General features: G+C 43.0%; 1 protein-coding gene across 1 annotated transcript in view; it reads left to right on the forward strand.

Annotated features, from left to right (window-relative positions):
- LOC109861031 (ecdysone-induced protein 74EF) overlaps nt 1–16,818 on the forward strand; it is a 52,084-nt gene extending 35,266 nt beyond the window's left edge. Inside the window, exon 5 of the mRNA XM_020440508.1 lies at nt 13,702–16,818. Within this exon, the coding sequence (XP_020296097.1) occupies nt 13,702–14,255 (554 nt within the window). The 3' untranslated portion in view covers nt 14,256–16,818. The remainder of the gene's footprint in view (nt 1–13,701) is intronic.
- Nucleotides 16,819–17,714: the final 896 nt, after the last annotated feature.

The raw sequence follows: 17,714 nt of genomic DNA on the forward strand, positions 1-17,714 counted from the left end.
AGTGAGTTCTCGCTTCGCGCTCATAACAAAAACTACTCTAGTTTATGTTTCTTTCTTTTCTTTTTTTTTTATCTAGAGTAGATACGCTAGAGATGTGTATCACCTGTCACGCACGGATAATTATCTCCGCATCTATTTCTCTCCTCTCGTGAAAATTTCTTTTTTTTCTTCAATACTCATTATATCTCTGTTACGTGCCTGTCTCGTACTTCCTGTTTCGAACATTTTTTTTTTTTTCTATGTAATTTATGTATACGTATATATGTATATATGTGTATCTCCATTTGCATTTGGTCAGCAATTGACACATCTGTGTCAAGTACTCAAGTTAAAAATTCAATTTGCGATTTATTATACGCAAATTGTCTCGTGCTTACTCGTGCGCGGACTTAAATTCTTTCGCAATTTGTCGTCGCTCGCTTCGTGCGTCAGTTTTTTTTTTTTTTTTTTGTAATAATGTCATCGATCGAATTTCGCGGAAGTTCGTTTAGGTTTACGCGTATCGCTTATTGTTGCATCTTTCGCATACCGCTTTGATTCGATCACACGAAACACTTGTCGCACTCTCTGAGACCAAAGGAGTTTTGCTTATCGACGATGTAAGTTACGTAAGTACGCGATCATCGAAAGTGGAATAACAACTTCCACAGCGCATGTGATTGCTGCAATCAACAATGATATAATCTCACGAACGGGGAGAAACACACAGCCGAAAATAATTGACAAATTTTTAATTACTCTTCCTTTTGTTACACTCTCCCCTCCCCCCTCCCCCCGTGAAGAAGACATTTTTCTTTCTTTCTCTTTTCCTCTCTCTCTCTCTCTCTCTTTCGTCGATTTGTACTCGCGGAAAAAAACAAACGGAAAGGGCTCCTCGAAAGCTATACACGTCGTGGGCGAAAATTCGCGCGCCTGCATTCGCTAACCGCATCTAAATATAACGCGGTAACGCGCATGCCGCCTCGCCGTTGTCGAGGCGCGCGCGCACGCAGTTGCATCGCCGGTGCATACTGCACGCGCACACGACACCGCGGCTAGCCTAGACCTAGACCCACTGAGCTAGCCTAGATCCGCAGCACCATATGTGCGGAGGGGCGCGCGGGACCGGTGAGGGGTGGGAGAGAGAGAGAGAGGAGAGAGAGAGAGAGAGAAATAGAGAAACAGAGAAAGAGAGAGAGAGACGCGGTTTGCGGAGAGCCGTTTCTAGTAGTACTATTATCGGAGAAAGTGAACGGGCGTGGCGCCCAGAACGGTGGTGCGGCTCTGCACGCGAAACTCTTCCTGTCATGCACGATGCTCGCCTTCCTTTCCCTCGTACTCGATTTCTATTACATATCTTGTACTTGACACGCGCGGAGAGCACGTCGGGGAGAGTTGATGTGTACCGTACGCGTATATAAGTTCCCCATTTCGTCGTCTGCCCGTGATGATGAATAAATGATTTCCCTTCGTCGCGCCGAGGGCGAAGCTGTTGTTGCAAAGTTATCGCCGGGAAAACCAACTTTTGTTTAATACAAAAAAAAAAAAAAACCAGTTAATAACAATGCATTTGTATACAATGGTTTTATCTGGAAATTAACTGAATAATTTTTGCATATTGTTTAATATAAGAATATAATAAGGAAGTTTAAAGAATAGAGAGATTCTCTCTCTCTCTCTCTCTCTCTCTCTCTTTGTTTCTCTGTGCCTATATAATAAATAAAATACGCGCCGGCGTCTTCGTATGTGAACAAGACTTTTAAACTCGGCGTTTTGCAATGGCGTTTGAAAGAAGTCGGTAAACATTCATAAAGTTGAATTTATAGCACACGTAACGACATCATCTCGTCTCTCTGTGGACACTCGATTCTCTTTCTCACCGACCCTAAAGCGTTACGTCATCCACGAGTAACAAAGCGGAGATACTCTTGCAGCACTCGCGCGCGATCCCGCAACCTTTTGTATTCGGAGTTACCGCATTAAACCTCTTGACCCACATCCGTACGTATGTATGTATTATATGGTACGTACGTACGTACGTACGTACGGCGCTCTCTCGCCTCTCATTATGCATAAACTCACGTTAAAGTCCGCCCGGTAAAGAATCTTTTACTTTTATTTTATACACGGTGGCGTTATTAAACAAACGGGAGGATGCCTAGTAGCTTTTCCGAGCTCGCGACCTTGCGAGCTCGACAACGTGTTACGCCATTTCATCGAATGAATGCGTCCCTTCACAATTGAAGAGCGAGCACATCTCTCCGATCGGGAGATCGCCCTTTCGCAAGTCTTTTCCACTTGAACGGTACATTTCCGATGCTCGTTATCTTTTAACAAAGTAAAAAACCTACTCGGTTTAACGCGCGTCTTAAGAAAATTCTTTCAGAGCGCAATAAAATACGAAAATAATCGCGAGTTTCTTCTAGGGTTGTGTTCGCACACAACCCGCGATTTTTTCATTCTCAACGCGCGTCAGATTTTTAATTATTGTTCCTTCTTATCGTCCGTATCGTATCGCGCGAGAGTATCTTTTTATTATTATTATTATTATTATTTCGCATAGTGCGTGATTTTCTCGCGCGAGACTTCTCGATGGATGCCGTCGCGCGTGTTATCACACGCCGTCTGAGGTAGGAAATAATTTATACAAACAGTCTCTCTCTCTCGAAAAAGGCTCTCTCCTTCCTCTTATCTCGCGTCTGTATTTAAAGACGTAAAATGATTCGCGCGCGCGCGCGAATTATTACGTCGTTACGTAACGGCGAGAGATAGGCGCGCCCGGACGAATCGAACGGTATCGATTCTGGGCCACGAAAATTGGCAAGGAACGTCAAGCTGCTGCCGACTTATTTACATTCGCGCTGCAATTGCGCTTATCTTATTATTATAAATCCGTTCGTGTCAGTAACGCCGACCCAAATCAAGTTCCCGGTCAAGAACGTTATCACGATGCGATGAGACGTATATGTTTTTGGCAATTGGAATGAGGAGGAGGTTATCTGTCTATTGATAGCCGAATCCTTTGGCGAGAGTGCACCACCGATTACACACCGCGCTAATAAACGCGACCGCTTATCGACAAAACGTCTTGCGGTTGCGCAACTCCGTCGTTGACACGCGGCACGTAAACTTTGCATCTATCCGAGTCGAAATTTAGCGTCTACATTGAACCTCAATTCTTCTTTTTTTTTTTTATGTAGGAGTAAGAGAGAAAATAGATCCTACTTTGACGCTGCTATGCGTCCGAGAAATTTCCTTTTTTCCTGCTAAAGTTTTAAAGTACATAGGGTTCAATTCTCAGATCAGACTGCGCGTTGCGGGCTCTGATAGGCTAAAAGTAGGAGTAAGAAAAAAAAGTAGATGCTACTTTGACGCTGCTGTACGTCCGAAATGTCCTTTTTTCAAAAATTGAGGTTCAATGTAGCCGCTAAATTTCGACGTAAACTTTTCTTCTTGTGCGAAATTTCGAGTGGAGAAATTCGATTCGGATCGGGGAAACTTTGTGTTTTTTTGCCGAGTAGAATCTAATGCGAGCCGGGTGTTGCGTTTGTGTTTATCTAGAAACTGTGTGATATACGTGTCTAATTGTGTTTTAAAAATAACCGATTCTGCCGCGCCGTCAGCGGAATAAGCTTCTTCCTTTGAGACGGAACGCTGACTTATCACAGTTCAATTATGAAATACGCATTCGAACGTTATCAAAAGAGAGGTTCTGTTTGTTTTTTTTTTTTTTTTTGTAAGACAAAAAAAGAGTTTGCGTCATTTTTTTATTCGCGCAGAATCTCGTGCAGATATTTGCAGACCTGCGTGCATCAACCAAAGATCTGCTTGTTTCTTTCTTTTTTTCTTTCTCTCTCTCTCTCTCTTTTTTTCTTTACAACAAATATTTAAGTTCCACCTAACGCGGCAACGTTATTACCGGGTACTCTTCCTGTTATTTGAACAACGTGTATATACGTAAATCTCGCCATTTTGCCGGGGGGGAATTGCGCGCAAGTTGCGCACAAAATATTTCTCAGATCACTCGTCTTTTCATTGATGAAATTAACAGTCCCGTAAATTTATATATCGCGCGTCTTCAAAATTTGTATTTCTCGAGCAGCCGCTGTTCCGAGACGTCGCCGCTCACTCGTACCTGCTCTCCTTCCCATCGTCGATCAAACACAGTCATCGGGCGCTTCTCGGGGCGAGAGATAGGCGCGAGACGAGAGATGCGAGAGATACTTCCGCCGCTCTTCTCCAAATTTGATATTCGTCCGACCGTTAAATATCGGTCGCCTGTATTTTGCGCTGCGCGAAACTTCTGTCTCTCCCTCTCGCTCCCCGTTTGCATTATCGTCCCCTCTTGCTCTTCTTCCTCCTCTTCCTTCTTCCACCTCCGCCGCTCCTCCGGCCGCAAGAAGCGCGACCGGCGAGAGTTGCGCGCCATGGTCACTGACCTCGCACACATCGCGTCGTCCGCGACGACGGAAGAGAGCAGCCGTGCATTCTTACCGTTCACTCTCGTCGTCGTCGTCGTCGTCGTCGTCTTCGTCTTCCGACCTATCTCTCTCTCTCTCTCTTTCTCTCTTTCCTTCTTTCCTTCTGTCTCCGTCCGACGAGTAAAGAAAAAAGAGAAAATATCTAATGCGCACACAACGGATCGGATCGATGAGCAGACGTGGAAGTGACGAGACCGGAACACGCACGCAGGCCACTTCTCCGAGATTGTTCGATTGCATCGATTGGTTATTGTTTTAATACACACTCTAGAGTTTGTGATAATCCCCACATAATCGACTCCTCGAATTTTAATATCGATCAAAATTGCTCTTAATATAACGCGCGTTATTTTAGATTCAAAAGAACTCTACTTTTTTTTTATATTACTTTATTGTCAAATTTAATTGAGTTATTATTTATTTATTTTTTTTTTTTAATTCGCAACGCGTTTGTGTAAAGCGTCATCAAGGACGCGTATATATCGTTTCTGCAAAACATGTCCGTCACCGGCATATTATGCCTACACCTGTCGCTCTTTTCATTCGTATTCCCTTGTCTTTGGCTCTAACCTTCCCCGAGCGTAATGACGTGACGCAGCGTACAACCTACAGTTACTTATTGTGTTCCCCCTAACTGCAGTTCACGCGTGACGATCTCTTTGTATCATTTTTTTTTTTTTTTTTATTGTATTTGTAATAAGTAGCGTAAAATTCAATCAAATACACGTGAGAATCGAAGTATATTTTATTAAAAAAAAGTAAACGTTCTTTAAACAAGTGAGATCTGTCGAAATCCTAGTGCTAACCTCCGAGTTGAAATTTAGCGTCTTCATTGAACCTCAATTTTTGGAAAATTCGGACGTATAGCAGCGTCAAAGTAGCATCTACTTTTTTTCTTACTCCTACTTTGAGCCTATCAGAGCCTGCAATGCGCGGTTTGAGCTGAGAATTGAAACCCTACTTTAAAACTTTAGCAGGAAAAAAGGAAATTTCTCGGACGTATAGCAGCGTCAAAGTAGGATCTACTTTCTCTCTTACACCGGAAAAATTGTATTCTTGTTTAGAGGATATCCCACTTACTTTAAGTATATTTTATACTAAAATAGGCGCCAAGAAGAATTTCTTATTTTAAGAGGAAAATCCTCTAAATAGTAATATTGATAAGAATATNTACTGATTAGAATATAAAAAGCCTCTATAGAAAAACATATATATCTCATTATCACGAAAAAGACTATATTCTTAAATAAAGAATATATTTTTAATTTCAGAAGAATATCATCTAAAATCTTTAAGAAGATTTTTTAAGTATAAAATCTTCTACTTACAAGAATATAATTTTTTCGGTGTATATATATATATATATATATACACGCGTACACCGAAAAAATTGTATTCTTGTTTGGAGGATATCCCACTTATTTTAAGTATATTTTATACTAAAATAGGCGCCAAGAAGAGTTTCTTATTTTAAGAGGAAAATCCTGTAGTAATATTGATAAGAATATATACTGATTAGAATATAAAAAGCCTCTATAGAAAAACATATATATCTCATTATCACGAAAAAGACTATATTCTTAAATAAAGAATATATTTTTAATTTCAGAAGAATATCATCTAAAATCTTGAAGAAGATTTTTTAAGTATAAAATCTTTTACTTACAAGTATATAATTTTTTCGGTGTACTCCTACATAAAAAAACAGGAATTGAGGTTCAATGTAGACGTTAAATTTCGACTCGGGAAGTTGTTAGATAAAAAAGTTGCTCGAGAATATATTTTTTTCTTTTTTGTTCAATCCGATGCGATATATATATACGACGCTCTCATGAGAGCATTTCTCGGCCGGCGTCGCGCGCGCCAGTCGAGATCTTCAGCATCCGAGAGACTTCCGGATACTCCGAGAGCGCTTACAAAGAGCGCTATATCCCCGGCGCGGTACGCGCGTGCGGCACAGGAAACCGACAATAAGAATCCCATCGACCGATCGACGAACTCGCGCCGCGCCGCGCCGCGCCGCGCAAAACGTATTCCGCAAATGATGCACGCCGGCGATATACGGCCGCTCCGGAGCGGAGCGCGTTATAAATCGCGCGTAGCATTTATTTCGCCGGCGCGAAACGAAAACGGCGCGTATAGTATATTTTACTGGCGCGTCTCTCGATTTGCGCTCGCGAGCTTCATCCGTCCAGAACCATATTTTTCATCCACCTGTCATTCGAAAATTTTATCGCAACTTTCGCTCTCTCTCTCTCTCTCTCTCTCTCTCTCTCTTTCTTTCTAATCGATACTTTCACATGGAACAGAAATTAAATATATATTTATATATATTTTTAACTTTGCGTCTCTTTTGTCGTCAACGTCCGTCCCTCGCAGCGCTTCGTCGTCGAATCGGTTTGGTTTGCAAAACCCACACAAGTGTCTCGCGAACACATTTTATAGGCAGTCAAGGTGGTTGCACGGAAGAAAAAGATACCCGGAACGTAAATCTCATACGTCTGTTTCTCTTTCTTCCCTCTCTCTCTCCCTCTCTCTCTCTCTCTCTTTGCGAGTTGATTTGTTCGTGCGAATAAGCGCTTCGCGGAAAACAGAAAACCGCGAAAGAACTTACATACGCACAACACCCACGTTCCCGCTGGCGATAAAAACAGCGTTGCGCTCATCGTCATGCACATCTAATTCGAGGCAGGATTGTTCCGTCGAAATACATTTACGTAACGATCAGGAAGAACTTTTTCTTCCAACAGAACAATTCGATTCGCTCAGGAAAATTGTCTTGAGACAACAAACAAAAATCAACGTAATAGCACAATCGAACCCCTCGATCTCGATATCATTAATGAACACAAAGCGAGAGAGAGACAAAAGAAACGCTCTTTGACGCTTGAAACAATTGTCCAGTTTTTTTCACCCGTTAATCTTGAAGTCGAAAAAAAAAAAAAAATTAATGAAAAATAAATTTGAAATGGAATCGCGATAGAAGATCGCAAAACGAGAAAATGGAGTCGAAATTTGATAATTTTGCAGCAAACATAATTTTGAAATATCTTGCACAGCGAGGATTGCAACGTGACAACAAATTGCGAAAGATATACGTGTGCTGTGTGTCTCTAGAGATTGCGAGACAAAAAAGTAATCGTCAAAAACGGTAACTTGCAAATCTAAGATCTCGGAGAACAGAGAGAGAGAGAGAGAGAGAGAGAGAAGTGTGTTTCGCACGTGGAGTTTGGAATTAAAGCTCTCTAAGTCTTTCCTAGCTATCAATCTTCCCGGATTCCTCTCAATCGCTCTTTACTCTTCTTCGAATGCCGGGAGAAACGGAGAAGAGTGGAGGAAGCGAAGACGAGAGAGGGAAACAAAACGGAGATAGAAGAGAAGGAAAAGCGACGCGAGATGGTGCACGTGCACACGGAGAGAGCTCGCAATTTGAACGGGTTTCGGGGTTAAAGATAGCAGCCCGAGGCAGTAGGGTAATATAATAGGCAGGGACGTGGGTCTAACGAATGGAAAGAGAGAGAGAGGAAGAGCGCGACTGGATTGGAGGACAAGGGAAGAAACTACGTCACGACGTGTCGGGACGAGGGAGATGCTGAAGGAAGTGCAAGATGAGAGAAAGAGCAAAGGAGATGAGACGAACGGAGAAACACACGGAGAGATCGACGGGATAGAGAGCGAAAGGGAGGCTGGCGAAACGAGTAGGAAAGAAGGCAACAGGAGGAGGGGAGTAGGAACGAAGAGACTTGGGTGATGCGATATGTGTGTGTGTGTGTGCAATGCGGTGCATCGGACTAGCCGGTCGCGGATGGAGTCGGAGGAGAGAGGAGGAGGAGAAGGATAGAGCGGTTAAGTTAGTCTGTCGGTCAGTGACTGCCTGACTTTCCCGGCGCAGCTGAAGGTCAACTCTCCCCTTCTCCCGATCTCATCCTTCTCTTCCTCCTCCTCCGCGCTCTCTCTCTCTTTCTTTCTCTGCCTCTTCTTCCTCTTCTGCCCACTCTCCACCGTTCGACGACCACCACTACCAACAAGTAACCACACTACACTATCGGCTCGTCGCTCCGCTATCACTGACACTGCCCGGCCCATCTTCACCCTGCCCTTCCGCCATCCCTCTCTTGTCCTCTCTCTTGCCGCCTTCTCTCTCTCTCCCCTTCCCCGCCTCTTCTCCGTAGCTCCAAGAGCTACGTCGGAACCATAATCCACGATTGCTTTGTTTATGCCGGACGAGCACTTTTGGTGGCCCCTATATCCCTACGCTGCCCTCTCTTCTCCACTACCTCCCTCCCTCTCTTTGTCCCCTCGACTTGTTCCAAGTGTGTATCTTTCATCCAGACCCTCTTCCCTCGACCGTTCCCGACCTTCCTCCTTTTTCCCCCTTTGACTACGAGTAACTCGTGCACTTAGATGCACGCGGAATTCCGCCTCTCGAAATCCTGGTTGGTACGTGAGAACTCGCATCACGCGACCGCGCCGCGCGAGCACGATCGTGTCGAGAGATGAGGCGAAAAACCAAGGAAACTCTTTGACTGTAGAATGACAAAAACTTTAGCTTTATCTTTGATTTTCGTGATATATCTCCTAGCAGTTATCAAATTTAGGTCAAGTTTAGGTGTGTCAAAGATCAACTATCCTATACACGAAAGACGTAGAGTATCAGAACAAAACGCGACTATTGTTTCGAGTAAACTAGAAAGTTTACATTTTTGAGAAGCTGCGAAATCTTTTGTTTAGTCTATTAGTACAAGGATATTTTTACACAGGGTCCCAACTGTTCTGGACTTGTCCAGGCTACTTTAATAGTGTTTTTTTTTTTTAAATAAGCGGCGAGAGAACCGTCGTGCACAGAGAAAGGCGATATATTGTAACATAATAATCAAAGTTTAGTTGAGAGACTAAAATTCCTAGACGAGACTTCGCGAGCTGTCGAAAAGGAAAAGCGAAAATCTCTCGCGTGCAACTTCTCAGCCAATTATCCGGGACCTACGCGTGAGAGAGAGAGAAAGAGAGAGAGAGAGAACGCGCTCTCTAAGATATTCCTCGTTCTCTCTTCCGCCGAAGAGTTTGCTTTTAGCGTAACTGCTTTTTTTATCGCTTCGTTCCGTCGAATCGTACGTCCCTGGATATCCCCACCGTCCGTCGCGTCAGCTAAGCCGCCTCCCGCTGCTTCTCGGCTCATCGCGCTTTTTTTTCTCTCTCTCTCTCTCTCTCTCTTTCTCGTCTGGTTTCGTCTCTTTTTCTACTTTCCTTCCTCTCTCTCTCTCTCTCTCCCCGTCTCCACTGCGCTGCCCTTCTCGCTATACTTGTACTTCCGGCCCGCGGGAAAGAGAGAGAGAGAGAGAGAGAGAGAGAGAGAGAGAGAGAGTGAGTGCGGCGACTAGCGCGAAATCCTCCGCAAAATAAACGAGCGCCGCGTCGCAGCCGCGCGCAGTGCGCGCCTACCCTTCCGTGTATTTTTAAACTATCGACTCGTTACCGAGTCCCTCGACTAAACTTCCTGCCGACACTGTCAGGAAGAAACGCGGCTCGAGAACGCACAAGGAAATGCGACTCTCTCTCGAGCTTCTTCTCCCTTCATCTTCGTCTTCTTTTTTCATTCGATTCATTCTCTCGCGCGGTTCGATCTCTCGACCGAACGGAAATCGCGCGCGGAATCATCACCGCGAGACTCACTAAAAAGATATTTCACCTTATAATTTATATATATATATAAACAATTCTCGGTGATAATTTGATACAAAAGTTTAGCAAGTCTGATCGACTTGTGTGTGCGTGTGTGTTAAATGTTTTTTTTTTTTTTTTTCTCGACCTCCACCTCATTTTCGAGTCGGTCAGGAACTGAGCGAGGAATGTCGCTCAAGTAGAAAATTAATACGACCTCGAGAACGCATTAGAGTGCGTGGTGGTTTCATTGTCGCGGAACATCGCGTCCCGTCGAGTTGTGTGTGAGCGAAACTTAAATTTAAATTCGACCAATGATGCCGCGCTTTGGCGGCAGAGAGACTCCGACCCGACGACGCGCTTTGTATGTAACGGGATTGACGTGTGATATATAGTTGATAGCGCGCGTGGTGAACTATGTTGCACACACACGCTCACACACAATCGTACGTACGAGGAAAGGCACGCGTACACACGCAATAAGACATCAAAAATCTGTGTGTTTTCAGATTTCGAATTGAATTTTTACATTTTTCCTCCTATTTTCATTCATATTCGCGCGATATTTGATAACTCTCTTAAAATTTTCTACCGAAGATCTTTTTTCTCGAAGAGAGCTCGAATTTTGTTCATTCTCGAACAGCTCCTTTGTTGTTTCTTCAAGTTTAAAAGATTTCCGATTTTGACAGTGTCGAGTGTCCGTCCTATATTCTTGAGTAGCGCGCTCAATATCGATCCTCCATAGACCTCCTCCTCTGAGCTTCTAGGAATTTATACGGTGTCCGCGCGCGCGGCACGGGCGAGAGACCCAGACTCATCGGCTGGCGATGCGTCGTCGTCGTCTATAGCGGTGCTTTCCTGCGCTATACAACGCTCGTGGTATAGGTCAGTGAAGTAGGAGCAGTCTCCTCCCTCCCCCCCCCTCCCCACCGCGGCGGCGACTCCTAGACAACGGGTCTACGATTGACTCATCTAGCTAGTCATACCGCGCGTAAACACGGACCCGCTCCAGCTGTTCTCGCACACTCTCCGGAGGTCTTCTACTCTACCTTCCTCTCACTCGTGCTTCTCCGTTTCTTTTCCTCTTGATATATTTTACACACACGTATGCGTATATATAAATATAATATACGTAAGTGTATTTTCTCTCTTTCTCTCTCTTTTACGTACGCCTACTACCGCTCTTTGCGCGCATACGCGCGGTCTTCCCAAGAACAACGGTGCGTTCTCTATATTTTTAGAGCCACTCTTCGAAAATCTTCCGCTCTCCTGCCGCTCTCAAACTCTCTCTTTCTCTCCGTTTTTCTCATCTCCGTCTTTTTTGCTCGTCTCTCTTTCTCTCTTTTTCTCTTCTGTTTTTTTTTTTTTCTCACAGTTTGCTGCGATTTCCTCGTATTATTTTTACCCGAGATTATATATATATATATATATATATATATATATATATATATATATATATTTTACGTATCACCTCATCTTTCCACAAATTCTTTAAGCCTCATACCGATAAAGTCACGCCAAAGGTCATTATTTTATACAAATCTACTGCTTGTACTTTTTCTTTTTCTTTTCGCTCGAGGGTGATTTTTCCAACCCTTATCTTCCTCTTTCTGTCTCTTTTTCTATCTCTTTCTTTCTCTTATCTGCAAATCGCAAAACTTTGAACAGAGCCCGGGAGGAATTGTTCAAACGCGCGGGACTCCACAAAACCGCAATACATGACGCGAGAGAAGGATGCAAGAGAGACGAACGGAAGAGCGCGGGAGAAGAGGATAGACAGGAGAGAGTTGATGTGCGCGCGACGGCGGGAAGAGGGGCAACGGGGAAAGGAGAGAGAGAGAGAGAGAGGGAGCGTGTGAGGAGCTGGAGAACGAGTTCCGATTTTAGCGCAGTCGCGGCGGCCTCAGAACGAGCGGCGGCGCTATTATGCACTAGTAGCTTGATGGCGTCACTCGTGCAACCTTGGCTCGGGTCAGTCCTCTATCATACTACAGAGTTTCTCCCCCCCTCCCCGACATCCCTGTTCCCTCTCGCTTTCTCTCTCTCTCTGTTCTTCTGCCCTTCCGCGCGCTCCGCTTGCCGTGCTCCAACTCCGCGCTCTCAACCCTCTCTCGCTTCTCCTCCTTCGTCTCTTTATCTCGGCCCGTCTCCTCTTCCTCTCCCAGTCTCTCCAGTGGCGTAAGGAAAACGTTCCTGCCGCTTCGCCGAGGCAGCGCAGCCTCGAAACTTTTGCTTTCTTTCAGCGTTATAATGTAGCGCGCGCGCGCGCGCGCGCTGCCGCGTATATAAAATTGTGTGTTGAGAAAATTCTTCTTCTCCTCCAACACACGCACGGAGGTCACCCATGACGCTGTCACCCGGTGACACTGATTATTCGTGCCGGGATGTGTAAAAAAGCGCGAGATTTATGGGTCGCGACAGCTTTCAGAAACTTTCGCTTTCTTCCGGCGCGTAATAAAAAGTTTTTTTTTTTTCTTTTTTTTTTTTTTACTACAGAGAAGTTACGTTGACCGCGCGTTGAGACCGACGTGAACCGTAGCGATATACGTACAATTCGAAGTTACACACACATATGTTTGAGAAACTTGCGGTATTTCTTCGCGTGTAAATTCGTTTCGTGCAAAACTACTTCTGCGAAGATTTTTCTCTCGCGCAAAATTCAAACACAAAGTTTCCGACAAAGCGATGTTAACAAATTTTGTCAAATAAATCAAGTGTTTGTTGTTTAGTCCGTTCTTCGCGAATCAGTGTTCGATGGAGAAAGAAACATGTAAAAATCAAAGATCCGATTTGCATTACTACTTTTTTTTTTTTTTTTTTTTTATTTAAAAACCGGTTGGCGCACATTTCGAAACTTCATTCAATTTCTCCTGGTATCTAACAAACTCGAATTTCAAACGGAGTAAAGTTTCAGAGTACAATCGTCAAACGTGCATCGATAGCCGAGCTCTTGTGGTGTTTCTGTGAAAGGTCTTTCGCTTATTACACTTCCACAAATGAATTCTCAAAAAAAAAAAACTTGATTCTCGGGATGTGAATTCCTCCAGCGGAATCGCCGCGGCTGTCCGCGGCGAAGATGTGATATTTGCGAAAAATTATCCTCTCCTCTCTCTCGTTTCGAAAAGGAGGATGGTCTTTCGCAGCTTTTACGTTTCCTACGCCCATGAATGCACCGCCTCATGCTTGCGGCATAAGTTCAGATCGTGTGTATATATTCGCCTTCGTGCGATCACACCGACGCGATCGATGTATGCGCGCACAATCTATTCGCGCGACCGCAAAGCGACTGTAAACACACGTTCGTTTCCGCGATAGATCGTGGATTTCGGTCGTCTCGGTATAATTTTTTTACGATAAAGTTGAGGGTGTTAAAGAGAAATGCACACCCATCACATATATACTATAAACTACTTTGAAGTGTTTGCGAGCATCGAATTATTTTTTTAGAGACGGAATTTCCCGCGACGAATGAAATCTCTGTGTCTCCAAGCATATATATATATGTACATATTGCTATGAAAATTGAGTTAAAGTCATTATTGCAATTACGACTCCCGTCACTGTCTTCTTTTTTTTTTTTCAGTATCCGAGAGCTACAGCAGTTATGTGAACTCCATGTACGGCGGAGGCGGCCAGTTCGCGACCCCCTGCACCCCGAGCCCGCCTCGGGGACCCGGCGGCGTGCCCACCAGCGTGATCCAGGCGGCCACCAGCTCCGTCACGGACGACCTCTATCTGCTCGAGCTCGGCTTCCCGCCGCGCAGCAAGAAGAACAAACTGAAGAAGCCTAGGCAGGGCGAGGGCGGCGCCGCTGTGAAGCGGAAGTCGCGCGAGGGCTCGACAACGTATCTGTGGGAGTTCCTGCTAAAGTTGCTCCAGGACCGGGAGTATTGTCCGCGCTACATCAAATGGACGAATCGCGAGAGGGGAGTTTTCAAGCTGGTCGACAGCAAAGCGGTCTCGCGACTTTGGGGTTTGCACAAGAACAAACCGGACATGAACTACGAGACGATGGGAAGAGCTTTGCGCTATTACTATCAGCGCGGTATCCTGGCGAAGGTGGACGGTCAGCGACTCGTTTACCAGTTCGTCGATGTGCCGAAGGACATCGTCGAGATCGACTGCACGGGCGCATGAGAACCGATCCGTCCCGCGGGGGACGTGGAAATGCGACCAAACAGCAGCAGTGTTCTGGCGCGAAGTGCGTTTTCGCGCGGACGTTGCCGAACGTCATTGCCGTCGCTGATGTCACGGCGTCACGAGCCCGTCGCGGGACTTTATTCGTGCGAGAGGTCGTCATCCAGCGGATCTTCTCGACGAAACGCGCCGACCTGGCACACCCCTCAGACGTTGTAAAATGCGTTCTCTCTCTTCCTGACTGTCTGTCCCCCTTCCTTATTCTCCCCCTCTCTCTCCTTCTTTATCTTTGTTATATTTGTTCCCTTCTTTCATTCTTTCTTTCTTTCTTTGTTCCTTGTATTATTATATCTATGTAAATGTAATATTAAGGCGCTCTGAGTGACAACGTCGTCGGAGGTAGTCCCGACCCCAATACCTCGTCCTCCTCCTGCGGTCCGTCTCTTTCTTCGTGTGTTCGAGTACCGCGCAGGATCGGGATAGAGAGAAAAAAAAAAAAAAAAACACGACACGCCCGATGGTGCTCGACTCGTCGAAATTTTGTACAAAATTTAGTTCTTAATGTCAAGAGAAAAACTAAAGAATTTGTATCTCGGGAGCGTAAATCCTCTCGAACGTGTGTCCGAAAGGGGTACACCGTCGGATAAATTACTTAAGTGTAAAACAGAGCTGCGCCGCTACGTTGCGCTTTCGAAAATCACACCGAGGATTTAAAAAAAAAAAAAAAAATCGAAGGTCCAACCTGGCGAGTGCTCAGCTTTAGTTGTAAATCATCGGAAAACGAAAAATTGTACATTTAAAAGCGAGCGATAAATTATTTATTGTATATTAGATGTTTATATATATATATATATATATTATATATGTTACCTAAGAAAATTGTTATGCGCGCGTGCCACGCAAATGAAAAAAAAAAAAAAAACATACTATATGTGGAGGAAAGTTTACAAAAAAAAAAAAAAGAAAAAAACCTGAAACGAAATGAGGGCTGTGAAAGGAGTCGAGAGGAAAGGGGAGGAGACGAGTAAAGTAAAACGAGCGCGGAAAAAAAAATTGAGAAGTGTCTCTAGAAATTGTTTCAACGGAGCGCAAGAGCTCAGGGGGAAAGGGGTATACACACATTATATTTTTTTAAGTATAAGCGAGGAAAGGGAGAGAGAAAAGTTTTGGCCCTTTCGATCTTTCGCGAAGCTGAGGGTGCAACAACGCAAGAGGTGCTGGTTATTATAAAAAATACACATACACACACATACACACACTGAGGTCCAAGAATATTACTTAGCAAACCTAGTGTTATACTGGATTCGTAACAAAAAAAAAAAATCACCGAAATACAACATTATTATCTCTCTGTATATAGATATAAAAAAATATATCTTTTAAACAAAAAAGATATATATATATATAAATATTATTGACTATTATATATATTATATAAATATATATATTGTATGTTATATATATATATATATAGTGAAATAAAAAACGTGAATGGTTGATGTGTCTCTATGAGATTTTTAGCGTCACGTTGGTGCGCAAAGGGCGCTTTTAACCGTCTCGTGCGACGTCTCTCTTTTCAAATCTTTCTACTACACTATTTTTTCTTTCGTATATACGTTAGATCGGGGACGACAACACTTTGTACGATGCTTGAAAACCACCGCCGTCTATCGCGCGAGCGTAATATTCGAGCCTCCCCTCAAGTCGCAGTCAAAACGCACACGCATCGCTCGTCTCGCGCATGTTCAGACTGATGAAAGACGTCGCGCGTATACATATACAACAAAGAGAAGGCTGCCCGGCGCGCTCGGGGTGCATGTTAAATATATGTACTGGTAACTTTAGAGTAAAAAAATTTTTAACTTATTGAGACACCCCCCACCCCCCTAAAAGAAAACACGTGACGCGCGCGAGTGCAAGTGTATCCTATGTAGCTCTAAGTTTTTGTATATAATATATTAAAAAAAAAAAACAAGAAACAGCGTATATAAGAGAGATACGTTTGTGGAACACGTGCGTAAATAAATTTGTTGGTTTGTTGTTCTCACGCGATTACGTCTTCTCGCGATTCAACCGCGGGAAGTGAAGAGAAGATAGATAGATAGATAGGAAAGAGTTTATATGCGAGAGAGGAACACGATAGTTAGATCGCGCGTTGCGGACGCGTGTATGTATATACACACAGGCCGATTTCGCGCTACAGCCTCGGGTTTATTCCGAAGAGAAACGAAAAATATATATATATATATACGATATATATGAAACGATATATATATATATATATATCGTACTATTTATATCGTATAAATACGATATATATATATACAGTACATACGTTGGAACAGAGTGATCCAGTGCTGCCAATAAATGCCTGAGAAAAAAAAAACAGTCCCTTTTGCATTTGTCACTTGGATCGGAATCGCCCGAGCCAAAGCACACGCAATGCTATCAGATCGATCAATGTTTCTTATATGGGACACCATACATACCGATGATACAAAGCAAATTGCCTTCTTGTATTAACAAAGACATGTTGCCTTCTAACAAAAAAAAAAAAAAAAAAGATGCATATAAAAAGTTCTAGCGATTTGTATCGTAAAATACCGTCACTTTGTCCAGGTACTTAAAAAAAGCCCTTTACATATACATATACATATACAGAGCATCGTTTGCGAAGAATTGAATTTTGTAATTTTATCAGGAGAGAAAAGAACAAAAAAGAAAAAAAACAAACAAACAAACAAACAAACCATTTCTTTGGTATGTGGCGACTTTTATCGTACTTCGAATAACAATTATTATATCTCGGCGGAAAATAGTAATAATGTTAATAATAATGATATAATGGTAATTATATATAAAAAGAAAAAGATATTACATTTCTCAGAGTACAATGGACAAAAAAGTACCTATGATATGATATCACTTCTATATATATACATGATAACAGACACTTATAAACAATGAATGGATACTACAACAGAAATCCTATTTTTAGGTAATTTAAATTTACATGTACACAATATGGTTCATACACAGACACAGACACACACACACACACACGTTACAAGCTACGAGATATTTTAACAAATAAGACTTTACTGTAATAGAGATATATATATATATATGTATATGTATATATATATATATATACATACATATATATATATATATATACACATAATTATTTACTTGTAAAATATATGAAAACATGATGGATTGACGTAAGGAACTCTAATGTAACGTTCTGTGATTCGTTGTTTGTAGGTGAAATTTAATAAAAGATTATTGTATCACGCAAATGTAATTAATGCTTTTTGAAAACAAACCTGTTTTGTATTTCCTACGTTCTAACGTATAGTTTTTTTTTTTTAAGATTTAATTTTAATTTCTCATGAGATTGTAACCAATTAATTTTAATGGAGATGAAATTTCGCACTTACGTCTATTCGACAGTGT

Source organism: Pseudomyrmex gracilis, unplaced genomic scaffold, assembly GCF_002006095.1.
Source record: "Pseudomyrmex gracilis isolate BER0280 unplaced genomic scaffold, ASM200609v1 scaffold_544, whole genome shotgun sequence".
Classification (NCBI taxonomy): Eukaryota; Metazoa; Arthropoda; class Insecta; order Hymenoptera; family Formicidae; genus Pseudomyrmex; species Pseudomyrmex gracilis.